At 43.9% G+C, this 19370-nt stretch overlaps 1 protein-coding gene across 1 annotated transcript; it reads right to left on the reverse strand.

Moving 5' to 3' along the window:
* Positions 1-1080: 1080 nt before the first annotated feature.
* On the reverse strand, positions 1081-19233 carry TOP2A (DNA topoisomerase II alpha). The gene is made up of 35 exons (XM_014885522.2): positions 19152-19233; positions 18692-18835; positions 18418-18508; positions 17928-17991; positions 17330-17475; positions 16635-16732; positions 16124-16336; positions 15742-15915; positions 15440-15541; positions 14857-14994; positions 14608-14746; positions 14170-14327; positions 13661-13786; positions 13111-13221; positions 12912-13017; positions 12420-12529; positions 11600-11692; positions 11015-11129; positions 10576-10697; positions 9857-10005; positions 9315-9546; positions 9053-9187; positions 8751-8951; positions 8000-8195; positions 6660-6751; positions 6331-6474; positions 6126-6209; positions 5840-6037; positions 4828-4921; positions 4401-4541; positions 3809-3953; positions 3617-3678; positions 3374-3493; positions 2191-2390; positions 1081-1718 (listed from the first exon to the last, which is right to left on the reverse strand). Exons 1-35 carry the CDS (start codon positions 19182-19184, stop codon positions 1590-1592), a joined length of 4605 nt encoding a protein of 1534 aa, XP_014741008.2. The 5' UTR covers positions 19185-19233; the 3' UTR covers positions 1081-1589.
* Positions 19234-19370: the final 137 nt, after the last annotated feature.

Here is a 19370-nt window from a genome sequence, read left to right on the forward strand (position 1 = left end):
CCCCAGAAGCCCCCACCCCCCCCAGTGTTGGCATCACCTCCCTGACCCCTCAGAGCCTGGGTACACCCAGCCCTGCTGCCACAGCTCCAGCTCCGCAGTGCCTGGGGGATGCTCACGGTTGGCACTGGCCCCTCTCTGCGCCAGAATGCTATGCCAGGGCTGTTGGGGGTCCCATGGATCTTCCCAGGTTGTCCCCAGCTCTGGCACATGTAGACTAATCCCTCTAAAATCCCGTGTGGCATGGCCAGGGCTCCTGCCAGTCCTTGCCCAGTGCTGACAGCATTTGGTGGCCTCTCAAGTCCCATTTCCAGCAGCAGGAGCAGAGCCCTGGACAACACAGTTCACCCTCAGACCCCCCTCACCCCTTGGAGGATGTACAATGCCCAGGGTGGATCAGTGCCTGATGCCCCAGAGCCCAGCTCCCATCCATGGTTTTGGGATAGGAAACTCCTGGTGCAGACTCTGTGGTCCAATCTGTGTTCCCAGAGCTCTACACACACCATGAGGGTGATGGCAGAGCTCTGAGAGCAGCCCCACAACCCACCCGTGGCTCTCTCCTGGGTTGTGTTGTGCAGCAAGAGGAGCTGTAAATAGCCTGGCCCTCGGAGGGGACGCGCCGGAGACGCTCTCCAGAGCCAGTGGAAAATCTGACAGTGCTTTCCACACTTGACTGGGTTCCAGCAAAGCACCGATAGCACGGGGGGCCCTGGAGCTTCATGGAATCATGGAATGGTTTGATGGGAAGGGAGCTTAGAGCTCATCCAGTCCCATCCCCTTCCATAGGCAGGGACACTTTCCACTAGACCAGGTTGCTCCAACCTGGCCTTAGACACTTTCAGTGATGGGGCAACCACAGCTGCTCTGGGCAAGCAGCTCCCCCCGTGCTGGGGACCACAGGGGTGTTCACAAGAATTCAGCTGTGGAGCCACAGTGGCCACAGACAGTGGGGAAGTGGCCAGCCAGCCCAGCACCCCCCAGAGCTTGTGCCAAGCCCTCGGCTCTGACAGAGGGAGGGCGTAGCACAAGCTGTGCAGTTGTTATTTCCCTAAAAACACACAAATTCAGTGAAATAAGTAAAAGAAAATTAGAAAAAACATTTTTATTAGACAAACACTTCAACGAACAAACTCAGGACAACAAGAAAAAACACAGAAAATATTTACATAGTGAAGGAATAATGCTGGAAAAATGACTCCAGCTCACCTGTGTTGGGTGGTGGAATTAAAAATTAATGTATTTTAGTACTACAAGACATTTCAAGAGGGATATATAAATTTTAAAGGGTTTGGCATGTTCTAAAGTCAACTTTAACACTAAAATGACCACAAAGTGCCAAATAACGGGGAAGAGGGAAGTGCGGCAGCACTTGCTGGGCATGTGGCTCCAGTGATCACTAAAAACGGGATGTTCCTGTTTAAACAAATCTAACTTATTTAAAACCAAGGAAAAAACGAGCTGTGTTCACCTGTAACGAACATTTTAGGAGTGGCTCACGTTCGGTGAAGATTTCCTAGGCTGAGGTGGTCTTTGGTGGGAGCTCTGGAGTGCTGCTGAAGGCTCATTGTGGAGTTTAAAATTTTCCTAAAAACTCAAAACATATCGTCCTCAGAGGACTCTTCCAGGTACTGGACAGGTTTTTTGAGGCGGCCAGGCCTGGCACGGGGCTGAGGTACAGGGCTTTCATCATTAGTGAAGGCGTCGTCCTGTAGCTTGGATTTCTGGAGGGAAAGAAGAAAAGGAATCATTGATCTGAGCATCCACAGGGAACACAATGAGCACCACACACCCACTGTGCCATGGGGATGGTGGGTGTTTGAGGTGGTGGGAGCAGACCAAGGATTCGGAGTGTCTGACCCTTATGAGGGAAAGGTTCTTATCCCAGAGGGGGTCAGGCACTGCCAGGCTCCTCAGGGAATGGTCACAGCCCCAAGGCTGACAGAGCTCCAGAAACATTTGGACAATGCTCTCAGGCACAGGGTGGGATTGCTGGGGTGTCCTGCACAGGACTGGGAGTTGGATTCTGTGATCCCTGTAGGTTCCTTCCAGCTCACAATATTCCATGATTCTATGACCCCTCTCTTCCCCATTCTCCACACCCAGGTAGGAGGTTCGACCTCCACCAGCTTTTCCTGCCAGAAGAACCCACCCCGCACTCCACAGTTCCCTCGGTGCTGATGGCATTACACAAACCTTTGATGCAAGAGATTTGGCAGGCTTGGAGCCAAAATCTGAATCAGAATCCGAATCCATAACTTTTGGCTGCCTCTTCATAACCTTCCTCCCCTTGGCATTGTCACCCTCGGTGTGCAGGGGTCCCTCCTTTGCTGCTGGCTTGGGTTTTGGTGCAGCCTTTTTCTTGGCCAGGATATCCACGATGGAGGGCTGGTTGTCTGGAACAGAACACAGTGTTAAACCCCCGTTTTGCTCCTCTCTCGTTCCCAGTTTGGGAATTACTTCCAACAGAAACAGGCTCAGCGCTGCCGTGGGGTCAGTGCACAGGTCGTCTCCGTTTGAAGCTGGGTTTTCTAGAAAGATCCCTTTTCCACAGATGGTGAGGAACGAGGTTGTTTATCTGCTCAGTTCTGCTACATTTAGAGGATCAAATTAAAGCATCCCCAAAGCAATTTACAGACTATTTCAGATTGAAAAGTCCTGATCTCTCAAGGCTCTGTAACCCATCTCAGACCTTCAAAATCCTGCACAGGGAGGAAAGAATTTCCTAAACACTCACTCATTCCTTCTTACCTATATTTTCACTTTTTAAAAGAGCATCTTGAAGCACAACTTCAGTTCAGCTCATTTCAGGCTATTTCTGAGTGATAACATGCTTTCTCAATTTAGGAGTGGAAGTAACACTGTTTTCCTGCTGGGATCAACACCGAGGTGATTCCGTTTGGAATATACAAAACAGTGTCAAAGTGTAGCAGCTGAGTTTAAAAAACCCCGAGTCAAATGCTGGAGATGGATGAGATGGATCCAGCACTGAATAGATCAAACTACCCCCCAAAAGCTCGCCTGGCCAAGGCAGCTTTCTTCCAAAAAGACACGAAGTAGGACATTGACTGCAAGACACAAATTCCACTCAGATTATCCCTGCCAAGTATTACATAGCACTGTAGGAAGCATTCACTTTTCCTGTTCCCAAACTAAAATTCCCTCCCTCCAAGCATGTCCAACATGAACTAGAACATGATATGTTTGGAAACAGACCTCAAACATGACAACCAGAGAACCTTTGCCACAAACCTCAGATCTTTGCTGAAATGCAAACTCCAGTTGCCCAAGCCCTGGAATGCCAAGCGAAATCACTCGGCCTGTTTCCCACAGGAATTATAATTGTTCTCTAGAACTGATGTTGCTGAGCTGCCCTTACCCTTGGTGGCTCCAGCCTTCTTGGCTGCAGCAGGTTTTTTAGGCACAGTCTTGGTGCTCGGCTCCGGGATGGACGGAGCTGCGGGAGCCTGGCTCACCTTCTCTTCAGGGACATCTTGGACTGGAATGGGATAAGGAAAGCAGAAAGTCAGCCTGGAACAGCCAAGTTATCCCCTCTGCTCTTCCCTGTGCACTGCTGAGGGATTACAGAGCAATCCACATAGCTTAGAGGTCTCACACTCACCAGGGACAGCACTTGGCACTGCCTTTTGCTTGGGAGCTTTTGCTGCTTTTTCAGTGGTTTCCCTAGAAGACAAACCCTTAAGTTTTAAATTCAGTTTATGATAAACTAAATAGGGGCATTAAAAAAATCACTTTTAATTTCTGTGTAGCATTAAGCACAACTAATTTTCAGTGATTATGGAAAAATACTCACTTGGGAGCAGGTTTGGGCTTGGGAGGAGCCTTTTTCTTAGAGTTTGTGTCCGATTCAGAGTTGCCTTCACTGTCGCCCTGGAATTCAAACTCCTCATCTGAGCTGGAGGAATTTGAGTCCAAAATGACCATGGGCTTGACTTTGGCTAATGGAAGGACACAGATGTGTTATTTTACACATTTGGCAATATGCAGCTCTGTTTCTTTTTCAATATTTTAGCTACAGTTATTAAAAAATAAAGATCTGAATAAAAACAAGCAGATGCTGAGATTGCCAGGGAGAAGACTCCAAATGACAAGTGTGTTCTGTCATTTGGAGTCTTCCAGCCTCACCCACAACACATTTAATTTGCCAAGACAGTTGTGTAATTAAACCAAATAGCCATATTTCTTCTAGTTGCCCATTTCTGCTTTTCCTTGAAAATGTGCACAAATGGTAGAAATATTTAATAGTTTCAGAAATAAAATAGAGAAGCCTTTTGAAGATGATTTCTGAATGTGATCTGAGGCTCTGGAAGGTCTCTAAATAGCCTGTTCCATCTTCTCCTCCACAAGGAGGACCATCCCTTTCTGGCATCCATGTCCTCACTCACCTGCTGCCTGGCGAACCACTCGCTCTCTTTGAGGAAGTGGTTCAAAATCAGACTCTGAATCAGACTCTGAGTCAGACCAAGGGTTTCGTTTCTTGGTTTTCTTCAATGGCTTGAAAGGCAGAGTGGCCTGTCTCTTAACTCCTGAAAAATATTGGGAGGCAGGATGAACCAGTGAACTTCCACGTGTAGTTCAGGCTCAGTAGTTCAAGCTCAGCTAAGAAAGACACTGAATTCAGAGGATTCTGGCTTAAACAAAGAGAAATAGGAACCTATCCCACTTGACTTTTATTCAGGATCACTTTCTTACCTAGTTTTTCCAAAACTACTGATCCTAGGTGTTGCTCACCGCCTTCAGGAAGAGGTCAGATAACCAAACTGACAACCCTTTCCCTCTTTTCCTTGGAGGGAATAACATCAAAGTATTTACCTTGCTCAGTCTTCACCTTCTGCTTCAGGCTTGCAGATTCCTTCTCTCCAGATGTGTTTTCATCCTGATTCTCATCAAATTCAGTTTTTTCACTCTGCAGATGCAAGCAGATACCAAACAGTGAGTCACACAGAGAAGAGGCACATGGGGTAATGGAGGAAGGAGCTGCTTATTTTAGCCATGTAAAAGTGGTACAAGGAACCTGAGTCTATGAAATAAACTCTGTGTAGAACTGATTACAGACAGGATCTGTAAATTGGACAGGATCTGTCCCCAAATCAGATGACTTAAAAAGGCAAAATCCAACATGAACAAAAACAGGAACTCTGGCCCCACTCCTGACCACTCTGGTCCTGCTGCTGTGTGCTGGCTCTGGGGGGGATGGGGATGCAGGACTGGACAGGGTGGGATAAAAACAAAAGCGAGAGTTATTTGGAAAAACTGTTGGGTGGAATCACATGGAGGAAAAGAGTGACCTGTGTGGCTTCCAGGGCCAAACAGGTGAGGGGATGGGTTATATCTGTCTGTTGGAAATGGCTGAATGGTATAATTTCACCTAGTCCTATAAAAAGAGTTAAATCTTTTTTATCTCCTTGATACGGAGAACAATGATGGCATTAAGTGGGTGAAAGCACTGCTAGGAATGCAAAGGCTGTTCTGGAGAAGGGAATGTACTGGCTGTGCTTCCTGCCTGCTAGAGGGTTTATCAAATTCCCAAGACACCTGGAACAACCTTACTTGCATCCGTCCCCTTTTCTGAGCTACCAGCCCATCCCTGGCACTGAAATGTGCCAAAAATTTCCCTCTTAGTCATCTCCTGATATGTGAGTCTGTTCTCCTTCAGACTGAGACACCCCTAATTCCCAGTGTTTCCCAGATCCTGAGGTCCTGACCCTCTCCCTGAACAACTGCTTCAGCAGGACAATTCCAGCTAACAAGGACTCACGTTTCTTTAGGACTGTATTGAAGAGGATGTAAAGGAAGATGGAGCATTTGGAATGTTCCTTTTTACCTTTACTTTCTTTTTAGTTTTCTTCTCTGCCTCTGCCTTCATCTCAGCAGTGATCCGAGGAACAACTCTGATGCCATGAGGGGATGGCATTACTTCTGCCAGCTGGGCTTTCTTCACCTTTGGCTTTCCTCCTTTCACCTTCAAAGGTTTGCCAACAATCCCTGCACTCTCATCCTGTGCTTGCTTGGCCTCCACCACCTGCAGAGGGGAGCATAAAATAACACCAAAATTCAATAAAGGGCTGGTGGATGAGGGAGTTGATTGTCTGCACTGAGCATCGACATACATCGAGTTCTTCAACAAAGGCAGCAAGGTCTTCCTTCCACAGGTCAGAGGCACTCTTGCACTTAAGGTCTTCCAGCTCTTTTTCCTAAAGGGAATCACACATCATAATCATTAGTAACACATTTCAATCCACCAGCCAAAAATAAATGATATAATACATAATATATTTAAATATAATGCTTCTATAATGAAAGGAAGGCACATACTTTGTTATCCCTCTGCTTGCAGAGCTCATCTTTCTTCTCCTTGGTCAGATACCACAGGGGCATATTCAGCAGGTAGTTGAAGTCTGGGCCAGAGGCTGCAGCTGATTCTTTGTCCTTCTCTTCCTCCTCCTCCTCCTCTTCATCCTAAACGTGGATTTGAAACAAACATAGTCAACAAAAACCCTGATACACAGGGGTAGGGCTACTGATCAAACATGGAAGCTCTTGAATCCTGCTAATTGAAAAGCAACTTGTGCCTCTCTAAGGATTATGAAGCCTCAGAGCTCAGGGCCAGTTTGGGCATATTCAGAGGATGACTGAGGCATTACCTTGTTTTGAGCCTCCTTCCAAGCCTTCACCGGATCAGACTCATACCCTCTCTGGATAAGAACTTGAATCAGCTCTTTCTTTGGTTTGTTTTCTGCAAACAGACATTTCAGGATTGTCACTCAGTGCTCACTACCAGTCACTGTTAGAAGCGACAGATGAGCTTTTCAGTTTGGATCCTGTGATTGTAGCTGCTCAGGATCCTACAGAGCTCCAAACCAGCCTTTCCACGTCATAGCTGGGACATGTGGAAGAGCCTGAACAACACCTGAAAAACTCCTATTTAGCAGGTGATTTGTCAGGGAAGCATTGCTCCTGTACCAGTCAAACCAATGTTAATATTTTTCTTTGTTTCCATACATGCATTTCCCCTGCTTTAAGTAGTTTTTGAACTTGGGGAAAAAAAAGATATGATGGTATAAAACAGGTTTCATCATGACAGGCAGGTGGAGAAAGAAACCCTTGATAGCTTGGTATAGATTGCACCTCATTAGACATCACTCGGGAAATTTATGCTCTAAGTGCTCAACCACTGGAAATGGTTCAGCTGGAATTTGTTCCTTTTTAAGGTATCAGAAGCCATCAACCATGAGACACAAATACAAATGAAACCAGCTCTGGCAGCCTTGGAACTACTTATTACAAAAACCCAAGAAAATGCATTTCAAGGGAATTATTTCTCTTCCTGAGTTCAGTCAGACAGACTCGGGCTGCTGGGATTACTGGGCTGCCTTGAGACACAAACCACAAAGCATCTTATGACACGTTGTCTGGCCGCATCCTCCGTGAAGGCAGCAGAACACAGCCTGGCTTTTACACCGAGGGGAAAAAGTTGATTGAAAAATGGGTATGTTGGGAACAAAGATCTGCTTCTTTTTCTAGCTCATAATTCTCGGATGCTGCTGCTTGAGTATCATCTAAGTTTGAACCCCCAGTCCACTGAGAACATGATTTGGAGTATTTTTGCAGAGGTTCACAGAGATAATGGAGAGAGATACAGATTCTTACAGCAAACACTGCCCCTTTCTAAACGCACAAATAATTAACTCTTACTCTTACCAAGTCAGAAATAAATGGGACCTATTGCTAAACTATTAAAAAAAAATCTCAAAAATTCTCAAACACAGAGCAGGAAAGCTGCATAAGTATCCCATTGTCATTATTATGTGTATAATACACAGACCAAGGATACTCTGTGAAGCGTTTTCCTCTTAGATGTCACTGGAACAGAGATAAGCCCTGGTGTGGTTTGTAAAAGCCAGCCTGGGGCTGAGGGGGTGCTGACAGAGCTCAAGAGATCACCCAGTTCTACCAGTTACAATCCCAGTCAAGAACAACGTACCGATCACAATTTTGCCATCTATTTTCTCCAGGATGAAGCGAGCCTGGTTGCTCAGCTTTGCAGACTCAGCACCCAGCATCCCAATAAGCCATTCCTTCCTCAGATTGTAATACTGGAGCCGCAGTTCAAAGAACTCTTTAAGAATATCCTGGGGAGAGTCGTATTTCTTGAGAAAGCCGACATGGTCAAAAAGAACCTGGAGGAAAATGAAATAACACGAGTGTTATGATGATAGAACTGATTCCAAACCCACTGAAAGTTCCCTGTAACACAGGTGTGACAGTACAACTGTATTATTAACCAAAAAATTATCGAATCTCAGTGTGGTTCTAGAAACTATTTCAGTTTGTGAGCACAGCAGCAGAGATAATATTAGAATTTCAGTGTTCTTGAATACACTCCTAGAGTTAAGGTTACTTGAATCTTAGAGCTCTGTGCAGGACAAACATCTTGCATCAAAGCTTCACACATTGTCAGGAACCAGACGTTCAGTGCCCCTGCTGCTGGCTCAAAGAGCTCTGCAAATTGTGATTTCAGATCATTTTGCCTCCTTCAGGCAAACCATCCACTCTGGGCCCACTCCTAAGCCAGGCTCTTGACCTTTCAAAGCTGATTTTAAAACCAGAAACAGCAGAAAAATCGAAGTGAGTAGGTTACTGCCAAAGAGGATTTCTGCTTCACGCAACGACTGCAGCTGTCCACAGAGTCTGAGTTAAACCAAGAAATTCCCTCAGCAAAATCTGTCACGTACCATGGAGTTGCATGTTAAACTTGTTTGGAGTTTGAAGACCTTATGCAGCCCCACACTTTCAGCTTCTGCCAGTTTATCTTCAGCCATCTTCACCACGAACCTCACTGTGGTGTCTGTGTGATATTCTTTGTAGTCTGTGATTAGAGGGGGGGTCTTCTCAGTCCCATTTAACATCGGCTCCAGAACCTGCTCTTTATATGTCTGAGGAAAGAAACAAAGTCAGATCCAAAACCCACTACTCGCTTTTTGCTTTGAAGAGTAAACCATGCATTCATTCTCAGAGCAGATTCCCTGTTTATTACCTGTGTCCATGTTCTGACAGGCAGCTCAGTGATCTCAATGGTTGTAGAATCAAGGATGGACACTTCACCACTTATCACATACTGATTAGGTCCCAGCTCATCTATGGTGCCTTTGAAATTCTTGTATCTGGGAAGCTGAGGAGAAAAAACACTGGATTCAGCTTTGTGTGGATGCCTCTTTTTTTAAGCATGCCCATAAAATGCTCAATATGACTCAATAAACTAACAAGCAAGACATTAGTTTTTAAATTCTATTATTTACCATTGGCAGTGGCTCTTCTCCATCCAACAGCCGACGGATATTGTTCACAACTTCCCTGATATCAAAGTTGGGGATCTTACAGGCCCAGCCAGTACCAATCCCTTCAGCCCCATTGACCAGCACCATTGGAATGATGGGCATGTACCACTCTGGCTCCACACGCTGGTTGTCATCATAGAGGAATCTCAGGATGTTGTCATCCATTGGTGGGAACACCAAGCGTGCCAGGGGACTGGAATAGAGAAGGGAATTTAAGCCCAAATTCTTGTTACATAACATGACCACCACGCAAAAAGAAAACTCCTTAATTTTTATTATCCCACCCAAATTTCTCCCTTTGGACCTGCTTCCATTTCCATATTCTCTGCGCTGATAGCCACGTTTCCATAGTGGAATCTAGCACCTGAATCTCACTTCAATTGTTGCTATTCTGAGCATGCAAGTACAGCCTGAAGTTTTAAAGGGAAAAATCCAATTTGTTTTTCTTTCTAATTGCTGTAAAATGGAGTCCTTTAAGAGAGTAAGAACTCTGGAATGCTGACCTGAGCATGGTGAAGATGTATCGAGGGCTGGCAGAGTCTTTCCCTCCGTGCAGCCTTGTGCCAAACTGACCGATGGGCTGGAGCAAGTTGAGGTTGTTGCTGCCCACAAAGTTCTGAGCCAAGTTAATGATGGTCATCATCAGTGCGGCCTGCAATAAAGGAGATGCAAAGCTGAACATGCAGAATGGTTCAGAGGATGGACAAAGTAAGGCAACATTCACACCAAGAACTTAATTGATTCAGAGGATAAACTCATTTGATTAAATACTGGAGGAAACTGAAGGAAAATATGCCCCAAGACCATCTGAAATGTTCTAGTGACCATGTCTCTATCCATTGCTGTCTACTTGCTCTGAAACCTCCAGAGAAAGATTCTGTCAGTCTCCACAGAGAACCTTGTGGTAATGCTTAACTTGTCCTGACCCAGGCAGAAAGGTTATTAACATCTGCCTAAGTCCATCACAAATGAAGTAGGGTTTTCAAGTTCCACTTTTTGAATGAGCTATGCTCCCATGAAGTCCAGACAAGACAAGCAGAGTGACTAATGTCAGATTAAATTGATACTGAAGAATTAATCGTGGAAACAGCTGAACAGCCACTTCCCTTTGGTGTACACACTCAAAAATCTAATTCTGCTTTAGAGGCATTGTAACTCACACCAACGGAAGGGCTTTTTGCCTTTCCTTTAATGAGTTTTGCACACCCAGGCAGGTTCTTACCTCACCATGATGGTATGAGGACATCTCAGCAACAGAACCAGCCAGCTGAGCAACCTTCACCTCCCGCTTATCGTTTCGTTTGAAGCAGGTGAACAAAACTTTCCTCTGACCTGGCTTCAAACCTGTATGAAAAAAGAAAAGGCCTCGTGGTTGAAACATGTGATGTGATGTGCTTGGCTTCTGCTCTCTAGAGATACAAGAACTACTTACACACCAAAAGATTCTGTACCAGCTGAGTAAGGTACTGGCAATAATATACTACAAATTGGACAAGACATTTCATCCAAAGATGAAAAAACCTTAGTCAGCAGAAAACAGACTTCAGGATACTGACCCTGAAACCTCAGCAAGGTTCCCTGGCTGTGATGTGACATCAAACACCCATTTTCCTCAGTTCTGGGAATGTACCATGCAGAATCATGACTTCAAAATCACTTACCATCAACCAGTGATGGGATTGATCTCTCATTATCTGAGTTTGAGAACAGCACCAACTCCTTGTTGATGAAGTCATTGTATGTCAGGTAATCAGTGTTCTTCCCATACAGGTATTCCTAAGAAAAACAGAGAGAAGATTGCCTTAATTTTAACAAGGCCTGATCAGTTTCTTGGCTAGTTTCAATGATAATGGGAACTCTTTGTGAGACCAGCTAAATGCAGCTCAAGTGCTGACACCCTTTGCACGGCAAAGGGAAACACTTCCCATGATGCATTATTTCCCCCATTTTGGGGGAAATAAAGACTTCATTTGCCTCTGTTTGAGTTATCATTTTCCTGCTGATACAGTAACTTGAAAGATGAGAGTTAAAAATTAAATTGACAGTTAGACAATTGACAATGAGGCTACACTGATAAGATGAGAGAAGAAGCTGCTCTGCAAAATCCTGACACATTTTCAACGTCCGATAATCCGGACCTGACTCACTGACTGAGCTGTGTGCAGCTCTGGCGTGCCGAGATGAAGCTGAGAACAGCCCCAGGCAGAGACTGGAAACCAGTTTCCTTATAAACATAAACCTTTTACCTCTGGCAGACCGTGCAGCTTCCGTTGTCTTCTATCCTCCATGAAATTAGTCAGCCACTCCTTTCGCTCTTCTATCTTCTTCTTGCTAAAGGCCTGGTTGTTACAAAATGAAAAGTAACTCAATTCCAGAACCTTCTGTGGTTGTGCACTATTGGATCACTTGAGAAAAAGGAAGAGCTTACCCAGGAGAATAACATGCTAAACAGGCTGATTTAAGAGTCAAAAAAATGCAATAAAATGTTTCTGTAGCTAAACATATTAGGAGCATAATTTCCACCACTCTGTAGAAGACAGAGTAGTTAGGTCTAAATTCATAGATTTTTAATATAGTAACAGAAGACTAAAGCAAATTTGAGGGGAAATTAATATTTTGGGGAAAAACTTGATTTTTTGGCATTGCCTAGCAACTCTGAATATTTAAGTTTCAAAGACCTTCTAAGGTGAAGTTCACAGAAACGAGGACCGTTTTAATGCACCATTCTGCATTGGGAGAAGAATCTCCGACTTGGAGAAAACTGCAGCAGAATACACAGAAAAATGTTCAAGGAATATTTACTATATTGTCTGAAAATGTCAATTGGTTTGTAGTGATTATTTTGTTCCAAGCTATATTTAAAACCCATCATTAAAAGGGTACTCTTGCCCTGAGGTTGAGGGGCAGATTCGCTGCTCCTGGTTCAACTAAAGCTGTAGCCTTGGTAACACAGATATTGTCTCCAGCCCAAAGGCCTTGAAGAGTATTTTAAGAGAAAATACAGAGCACTCTACAAGGTGAAATACCAAAGGTAGAAAGTCAGCAATTAAATCAAGTGTTAGTTACCAGGGTGATCGCAGCATCATCTTCAGGCCCAGAATATTTGAAGCCAATTCGGTGTCTTGCCATATCTGCAAAGTATTCTTTGGCCTCCTTTGATGTGCTGGTACCCAAACCTGCAGAGACAGGAGAGTTAATCCTAATGACTTTTTGCCTAAATTAAGTTCCAATTCAAAGAAATATTTTGCTATGCCCAGATTTTGTGATGGATCATATGAACATGAAGTGTGAAGGTGACTTCCTGAAAATTTAAGTTACATCTCGTTTTGAAGTATCACAAAAGTCGTAAGAATTATAATTAAGTGAGAAGTGGCATGTAGCAGTTTTTGGATTTTATCTGTAATTCCTGTAGATATCTGAAATCTAATTGGAATATCATAGAAGGGAAGAGACCTGGAGGACATCCAGTCCAAATCCTTTCTGCAAAGCAGGCTTGACTGCATTGAATCGTCAATGCTCTGACTTGGATCAGTTTCACCACATTAAATTTTTACAAACCTTTGTAGTACTTGATTTTCCATGAGTTGTAGTTCTGTGTATTGGTTTTCCATTCTTCAAACTCAGGAATGCTGTAAAATGCAATTTCTTCTTTGTTTTTAGAGGCCTACAATGGACAAACATTTTAGCTGTGAAATGAAAGGCATTTTTGGACAATGAATCCTCAGTCATTCACCTCATACTCCCCCAGAGCCCTCACCTTGATGATGGGAGTAATGAATTCCTCCAGAAAATTGTGTCTTAAAAGAGATGGCCAATTGTGATGGATGAAGTTAATCAACAAACCTTTGATGTGTGATCCATCCTGATCCTGAATTATGAAAGAAAAAAACAAACAGTATTTTATCATGGAATGATGGAAATGACAATCGTTGACTTAATAGTAAATGACATTGTAATTCCAGCTAACTGACCCTGTTAACTTTCACCTCTAAAAGGTGGCCACGTGTTAATTGCTGAAAATTAAGAGAAATAGAAAAGGTAGATTCTTGGTGAAAAAAGGTGTCAGACTGGTCAAGGACTTTGAATCAGCAGACAGGAAAGACAGTGTTCAGCTGTTTGATGTAACTCACCATTTTACTTTTTTGTGGCTGAAAAGTCATTATGACCCACAAAAATGTAAAATATGAAAAAGAAACACAAAGAATTGGGTACAACAATAGCAGCAATTAGAGAAATATTTCTTCCTATTTCTTTATTTAAGTGCTAATTGTTATCCTCTCCACACTTTCAATTTTAATGAACCTAACCTGATCTGTCATGATCATAATCTTTCCATAGCGAAGACTTTTTAAAGATTCTTGATCTTCATAGTTCTTTTTATATTGCAAACCCACAATCTTGATGATGTTGTTGATTTCAGCATTTTCCATAATCTGAAAGAAATCACACAGAATAAAAACTTGTCTTTCAGATTCAAAATGTAGCTCAAGAAAGCATAAAGTTATCCATAAGTGAATCATTGGCTGAGTTCTGTCCTGCTGTTTAGAAACTTGTAATTTCTAATGGTTACATTACTCTAGATAATTTCAAACATTTTCCAATCCACAACACGAACATTATACCCTCAGGCAAATCACTGAACAGGACTTAATCAATATTCCTACTTAACCAGTGAGGCAGGCTCAAGGTGAGGGAAGACTCAGGTGTTTAAGACACTGCTCCTTGGAGTTCCAGTGCTCCAGGTGCAGCTGCACCGACTCATTGCACAAATCAACCACACCTTCCAACACGTAACTGTAACCATTTTCCAACCAACCTGCTTATGAGAAGCTTCCCTGACATTGAGGATTTTCCCACGAAGAGGAAATACTCCATATTTGTCTCTACCAACCACTCCTAGACCAGAGACAGCCAGAGTTTTGGCCGAGTCTCCCTCAGTCAGGATCAGTGTACAATCTAGAGAATTCTTGCTGCCTAAAAAAGAAGAAAATCGAGTCAGTTTTCTACTTAAGAAATGAAATCCAAGGCTGCACATTCACGACTGAACAAGTATAAATAATCTTTTAACGCAGTTTTTTTGGCACTGAACACAGTAAATGGGGATAATCATAGTAAATGGGACTGCAAAATGGGAGTAAAACTATAATGACAGGTTTTGTCGTCTCACTTTTCCCTAGGAGACAAATCTTTTGTTTAACAAACAAGTTTTAACTATTTTTGAATGAATTGGTTACAAAGGATGTCAAACACTTACCAGCATCGTTGGCATCATCCAGTTTAGGAACACCCTTAATCTTGGAGTGTTTCACAGCTGAACATTTCTTATTCAGCTGGTTCTGAGCTTTAAATTTTACCCAATTTAGGATACTTTCAACAATGCCACAGCCAACTGCCTGCAATACAAAACCCAATCCAAAGTTGTGGAAAAAGCTTCAACAATGACAGAAACTTTTGTTACATATCTTCACAGACATCTTGATTGCCTGTGTACATCAGGACTTACACCCTTAATGAATTTTTCACTCAGTTTACAGGTAGAGCCGAAGTTCTTTGCCTGCAGAGTCATGTTCTCCTTAGTCTGAGAGTCAAAAGTTGGGTTTTCAATTAAGGCATTCACAAAAATCCACATGTGGTTCTTCACCTGTAGTTAAATGCAACAAGGATCACACACTGTAAAGGCACAGCTCACTTGTCAATCACACAATGAGGGAACATTGAGTACTGTAGGGTTTGGTATTTTTGTAGATATTTTGTTAATTCTGAACAGCTAATGAACACTCATGAACAGTATTAGATGATTTGGGATGTCAAGGAATTGGCATCTCTCCACCTCTGTAGGTGTTATCTAACAGATACTGAAGTTTAATGCATCTACACTGACTTACAGTGACTACAAAAAAATCACTCAAGCAAAGGGAAGTGAATTGGCTTAAAATGGACAATATGAGACTTCCATAATTAGCAATCTATATATTGTTTAGACAATGGAAATGTGTTATTAATTAATGCAGTTATGCATTAAGCTGAAGTTACAATTTGCAGTAATGTTCAAGTTGTGTTTCCCACGTGGAAAACTGACATTTTACCTGGAAAGGCTTCACTCCAACTCCGTTTTTGTTCTTCTTTTTCACAACATCAATGAGTTTGGTCACGATCTGGTCAGCCACATAATCAACGTGTCTGCCACCCTGAGGAGAATGGGACAAGGACCTGGGACTGAGGCCACTAAAACCCACAAAACTATAAATATCTATTTAGAACTTTTAAGCACATTCTTTGCAACATTAAAGTATTTTTTCATTAACACATGTACACTTACAAATACCCAAGAATATTAACGTTGAAAAATATGGCACCAGCTTGACTAAAAACACTAAGGAGTTATTACCTTTGTGGTGGCAATGCTATTAACAAAGCTGACTTGCTGGAAGCCTTTTTCACTCAAAGTCAAGCACACTTCCCATCGGGAATTGACTTCCTCATGGATAACTTTGAGTGCATTCCCAGTTTCATCGACCTTATCCTTCAGATAGAGGTCCACATAGCTGCGGAATCCCTTCACCTGCAGGCAGAAGAGAGCAGACAATTTGTTGGTAACAGCTCCTATAAATACTTAATTCACATTCTCCTGCAAAGCAAGTGCAGAAATCTCTCCTGCACGTGTTCCTTTGCTCTGTGCGATTACAGGAATGGCCTGAACAGAATCTCACTCGTTAAATGGCACCAAAAAAAAATGCAGATATTTGTCTTTCTTTTCAATGCTCACTTACAGGCAGCCTCTGTCCATTCAGGAAAACTTTGACATCCTTTGTGGATCCAGCAATATCATAGGCTCTTCGAGACATCAGTGCTACAATGTCCTTATCCAGAATAGTCATTTTGAATTTGGACAGATCAGGTTGGAAAGTGACACAGGTGAAATCATCTCCATCAAAGTGTTTCAGCTTCATTTCTCCAGCCTTCCCCATATTGTCTGTCCAGGTCTAAGGAAAGGAGCTTTGGTGAGTTGCAAGTCAAACATACAAAAATATCTACCTTAATTTTTTAAAAGCAGTAAGATGGTTTATGTGTTTTAGATACCTATAAATTAAACAACAACTCTGGTTAAAAATCAGATTCTGATGCTGTCTGCTAATTTCATTATTCCTTTGAATTATATTTTGTCAAATTTACTCTAATCACATCATGGCTGCACGGTGTGCCTAGAGTTTTGAAACAAAAGCTGAGGGTCTCATTTGAAAACCTCAGGTACAAACTCCCTAAAAAGAAAAGTGCTCGTACCTGCTTGAATAACTTTTTGTATTCACGACATCCAGTTTCCACAGTAAATTTTGTGCTGAATATGTTGCACAGTTTGGCTCCATAACCATTTCTTCCCCCTGGAATTAGAAGGAATAGAGAGTTGTGTTATTATCTTCATCCAAAGCCATGTAAAAGAATCCAAGATTAACTGGAGTTTGTTAATGTCAGCCCAATCCACGGACAACTGTCAATAAGCAACAATATTCTACAAGCTCACTATGCAACTACAAACTTTGATTTAATTAGAGTTTAAGAGATTATTCAAAGACAATTTTCCTTCTTCTCATGTTTGCACTGTTATTATGATTAAACAGAGCACAGAGATTTCATAGATGCAGAACGTCATTTCCATAGAATCACAGAATGGTTTGGAAGGGACCTTAAAGCCCATCCACTCCCACTCTCTGCCATAGGCAGGGACACCTTCCACTATCCCAGGTTGCTTCAAGCCTTGTCCAACCTGCCCTTGGACACTTCCAGGGATGGGTCAGCCACAGCTTCTCTGGGCAACCTGTGCCAGGGCCTTGCCACCCTCACAGAGAGGAACTTTTTCCATATATCTCACCTACATTTCCCCTCTTTCAGTTTTCACACTGCACTTCCCACCCTTTCTAGTTCAGGTCACACACTTAGAGCTGCTCAGAGATATTAGTGCATGTCTGAGCCTACCCCACCTGTGACTTTCTTCTCATTGTCATCGTAGTTGCTGGATGTCAGCAGCTGTCCAAAGATCAGAGCAGGCACATAGACCTTCTCCACTTTGTGTTCAACAACTGGGATACCTTTCCCGTTGTTCCACACACTGATCGTGTTGTTCTCTCTGGGGAGGGAAAGGAAAGTCTGTTTTTAAGGCTGCAAATGGCTTAGCTGTGAAAGAAGTCACCGAAAAGCTCTGGGGAAAGGCACCATTTCACCAGGAACAAATATGTGCTCAGCAAGTGCAGCAGCTGCCAGCAGAGGGGGGACAGGCAACACAGAAATACCCAGATCTGCACATGCCGGCTCTGAAATGGACCCACACACAAAACCCTTTGCCTGTGCTCAACCAGGATGAAAAGGGAGAGGAAGTGGGAAACAACAGCAATGAAAGAGCAGCCGTTGCCCCAGTCAGCCTGCTCTAAGAGACCAGGGGACAAAGCAGAGAGAAAGGCTTTCTCAACTGGTGAATTAAATTTGGGCTATCTCAGATCAGCCCCATGGCAGAGCCCTGCAGTGCCACCTCAGCTTTGCAGAATAGCTGAAGGCAACGAACAACAATGAAACCAAACTTACACATCAATTGTGACTTTAATGCACGACATGTTTTTATCCCTCTGCTTGTTGTCTGCGGCATTGACTAGAAAGGAAAGAGAACATTGTATTTTTATTACATTCTCAATCAAGGGAAAACCGTGAACTATAAAGTGTTCCAGAGGAATGAACACAAAAACTCGCTACAGTGTTACTAATAATCATCTCAGCATGAAAATACTTTGTAAATTACAAAGAGGAGTACAACAAGTTATCACGGAATTACGAAGGCTGGAAATGACCTCTGAATTCCTCCAGTGCAACCATTAACATAAAAGGGAGAATTTTGGGCAGAATGAAATCAGGTTTGCAATTGGATTTTTTAAAATTTTATTTTCGTTTGTTTCCCATGAATGACTTGCTATTAAGTAGTGCTAATAAGTTCTTGATAATTTATGTTTAGCTCCAGTTCCTCTCATTCAACCCCATTAATAACCCATCACTCACAGACTTAACGGATCTGTCAGCTTACCCAGAATCTCATCAAAGATTTTGTACAAGCCAGGCACAAAGGTCACATCTCTGCAGTTGAGGCCAACGCCTTCATCATAAACCCACATTTGCTGCAGAAAAAGAGAAGGAATTTTTAAGTGTCCAGGTACAGCCGCTCTTCTGTGCCATCCGCTTGTGAAGTAGGTGTTTTATGATTGATAAGCAGGTGTTTCGTGCTTTGTAAGCAGCTGCTAATAACTCCCCGCCTGCCCCGAGATGCTCGGGGGTTCAGCCCTGCTCCCCCCTGCTCCTACCTGGGTGACGAGCTCCACGGAACCGATGTAGGTGTCTGGTCGGAGCAGGATGTGCTCCAGCTGCGTCTTCTTCTGGTAGATGTGCTCCACCGTGAGCTTCTTGGGGCCATCAGCCTTGTTCAGACGGATGTTCTCGTCCGTGGGCTGTTGAGGGAGAGGCAGCGGCGGTGAGTGGGGTGAACAAAGAGCCAGACCGGGCAGTGAGAGAGGATCGGGGTTCGGTAGGCGAAGGGAACCGGAATGGCAGAGGAGCGGAGAATCTGAGGAGAGGGAGGGCCGAGAGAAGGGCCCGGAGAGACCCTGAAGGAGGCCGAAGGGGGCCTGCGATGGACCCGCGGAGACCCTGAGGGGGCCCGGGAAGAACTGGTGGGGACTGAGGGAGGAACGAGACCCCGAGGGGACGGTGTGGCGGGGGATCGCGAAACCCCTCAGGTTCGGGGTCAGCGGTCGCAGGACGCACCCGGAGAAGCGACGGGGACTGCGAGAGCTCCATGGCGATGGCAGCGGCAGCGGCAGTGGCTGAGGCGGCGATGGCGACACTAACGTCCCCTTCAAAGCTCCGCTCGTCCCGCCGAAACGCTCAGCCAATCCCCGCTCGCGTCCTCCTGCGCTCCGCCAATCGCAGTGTAGGGGCGGGCACGCGGCTGGCGCTCTGCCAGCCCTCTGACCAATCGGAGGC

This window comes from Sturnus vulgaris, chromosome 27 (assembly GCF_052056855.1).
Source record: "Sturnus vulgaris isolate bStuVul1 chromosome 27, bStuVul1.hap1, whole genome shotgun sequence".
In the NCBI taxonomy this organism is placed as follows: Eukaryota; Metazoa; Chordata; class Aves; order Passeriformes; family Sturnidae; genus Sturnus; species Sturnus vulgaris.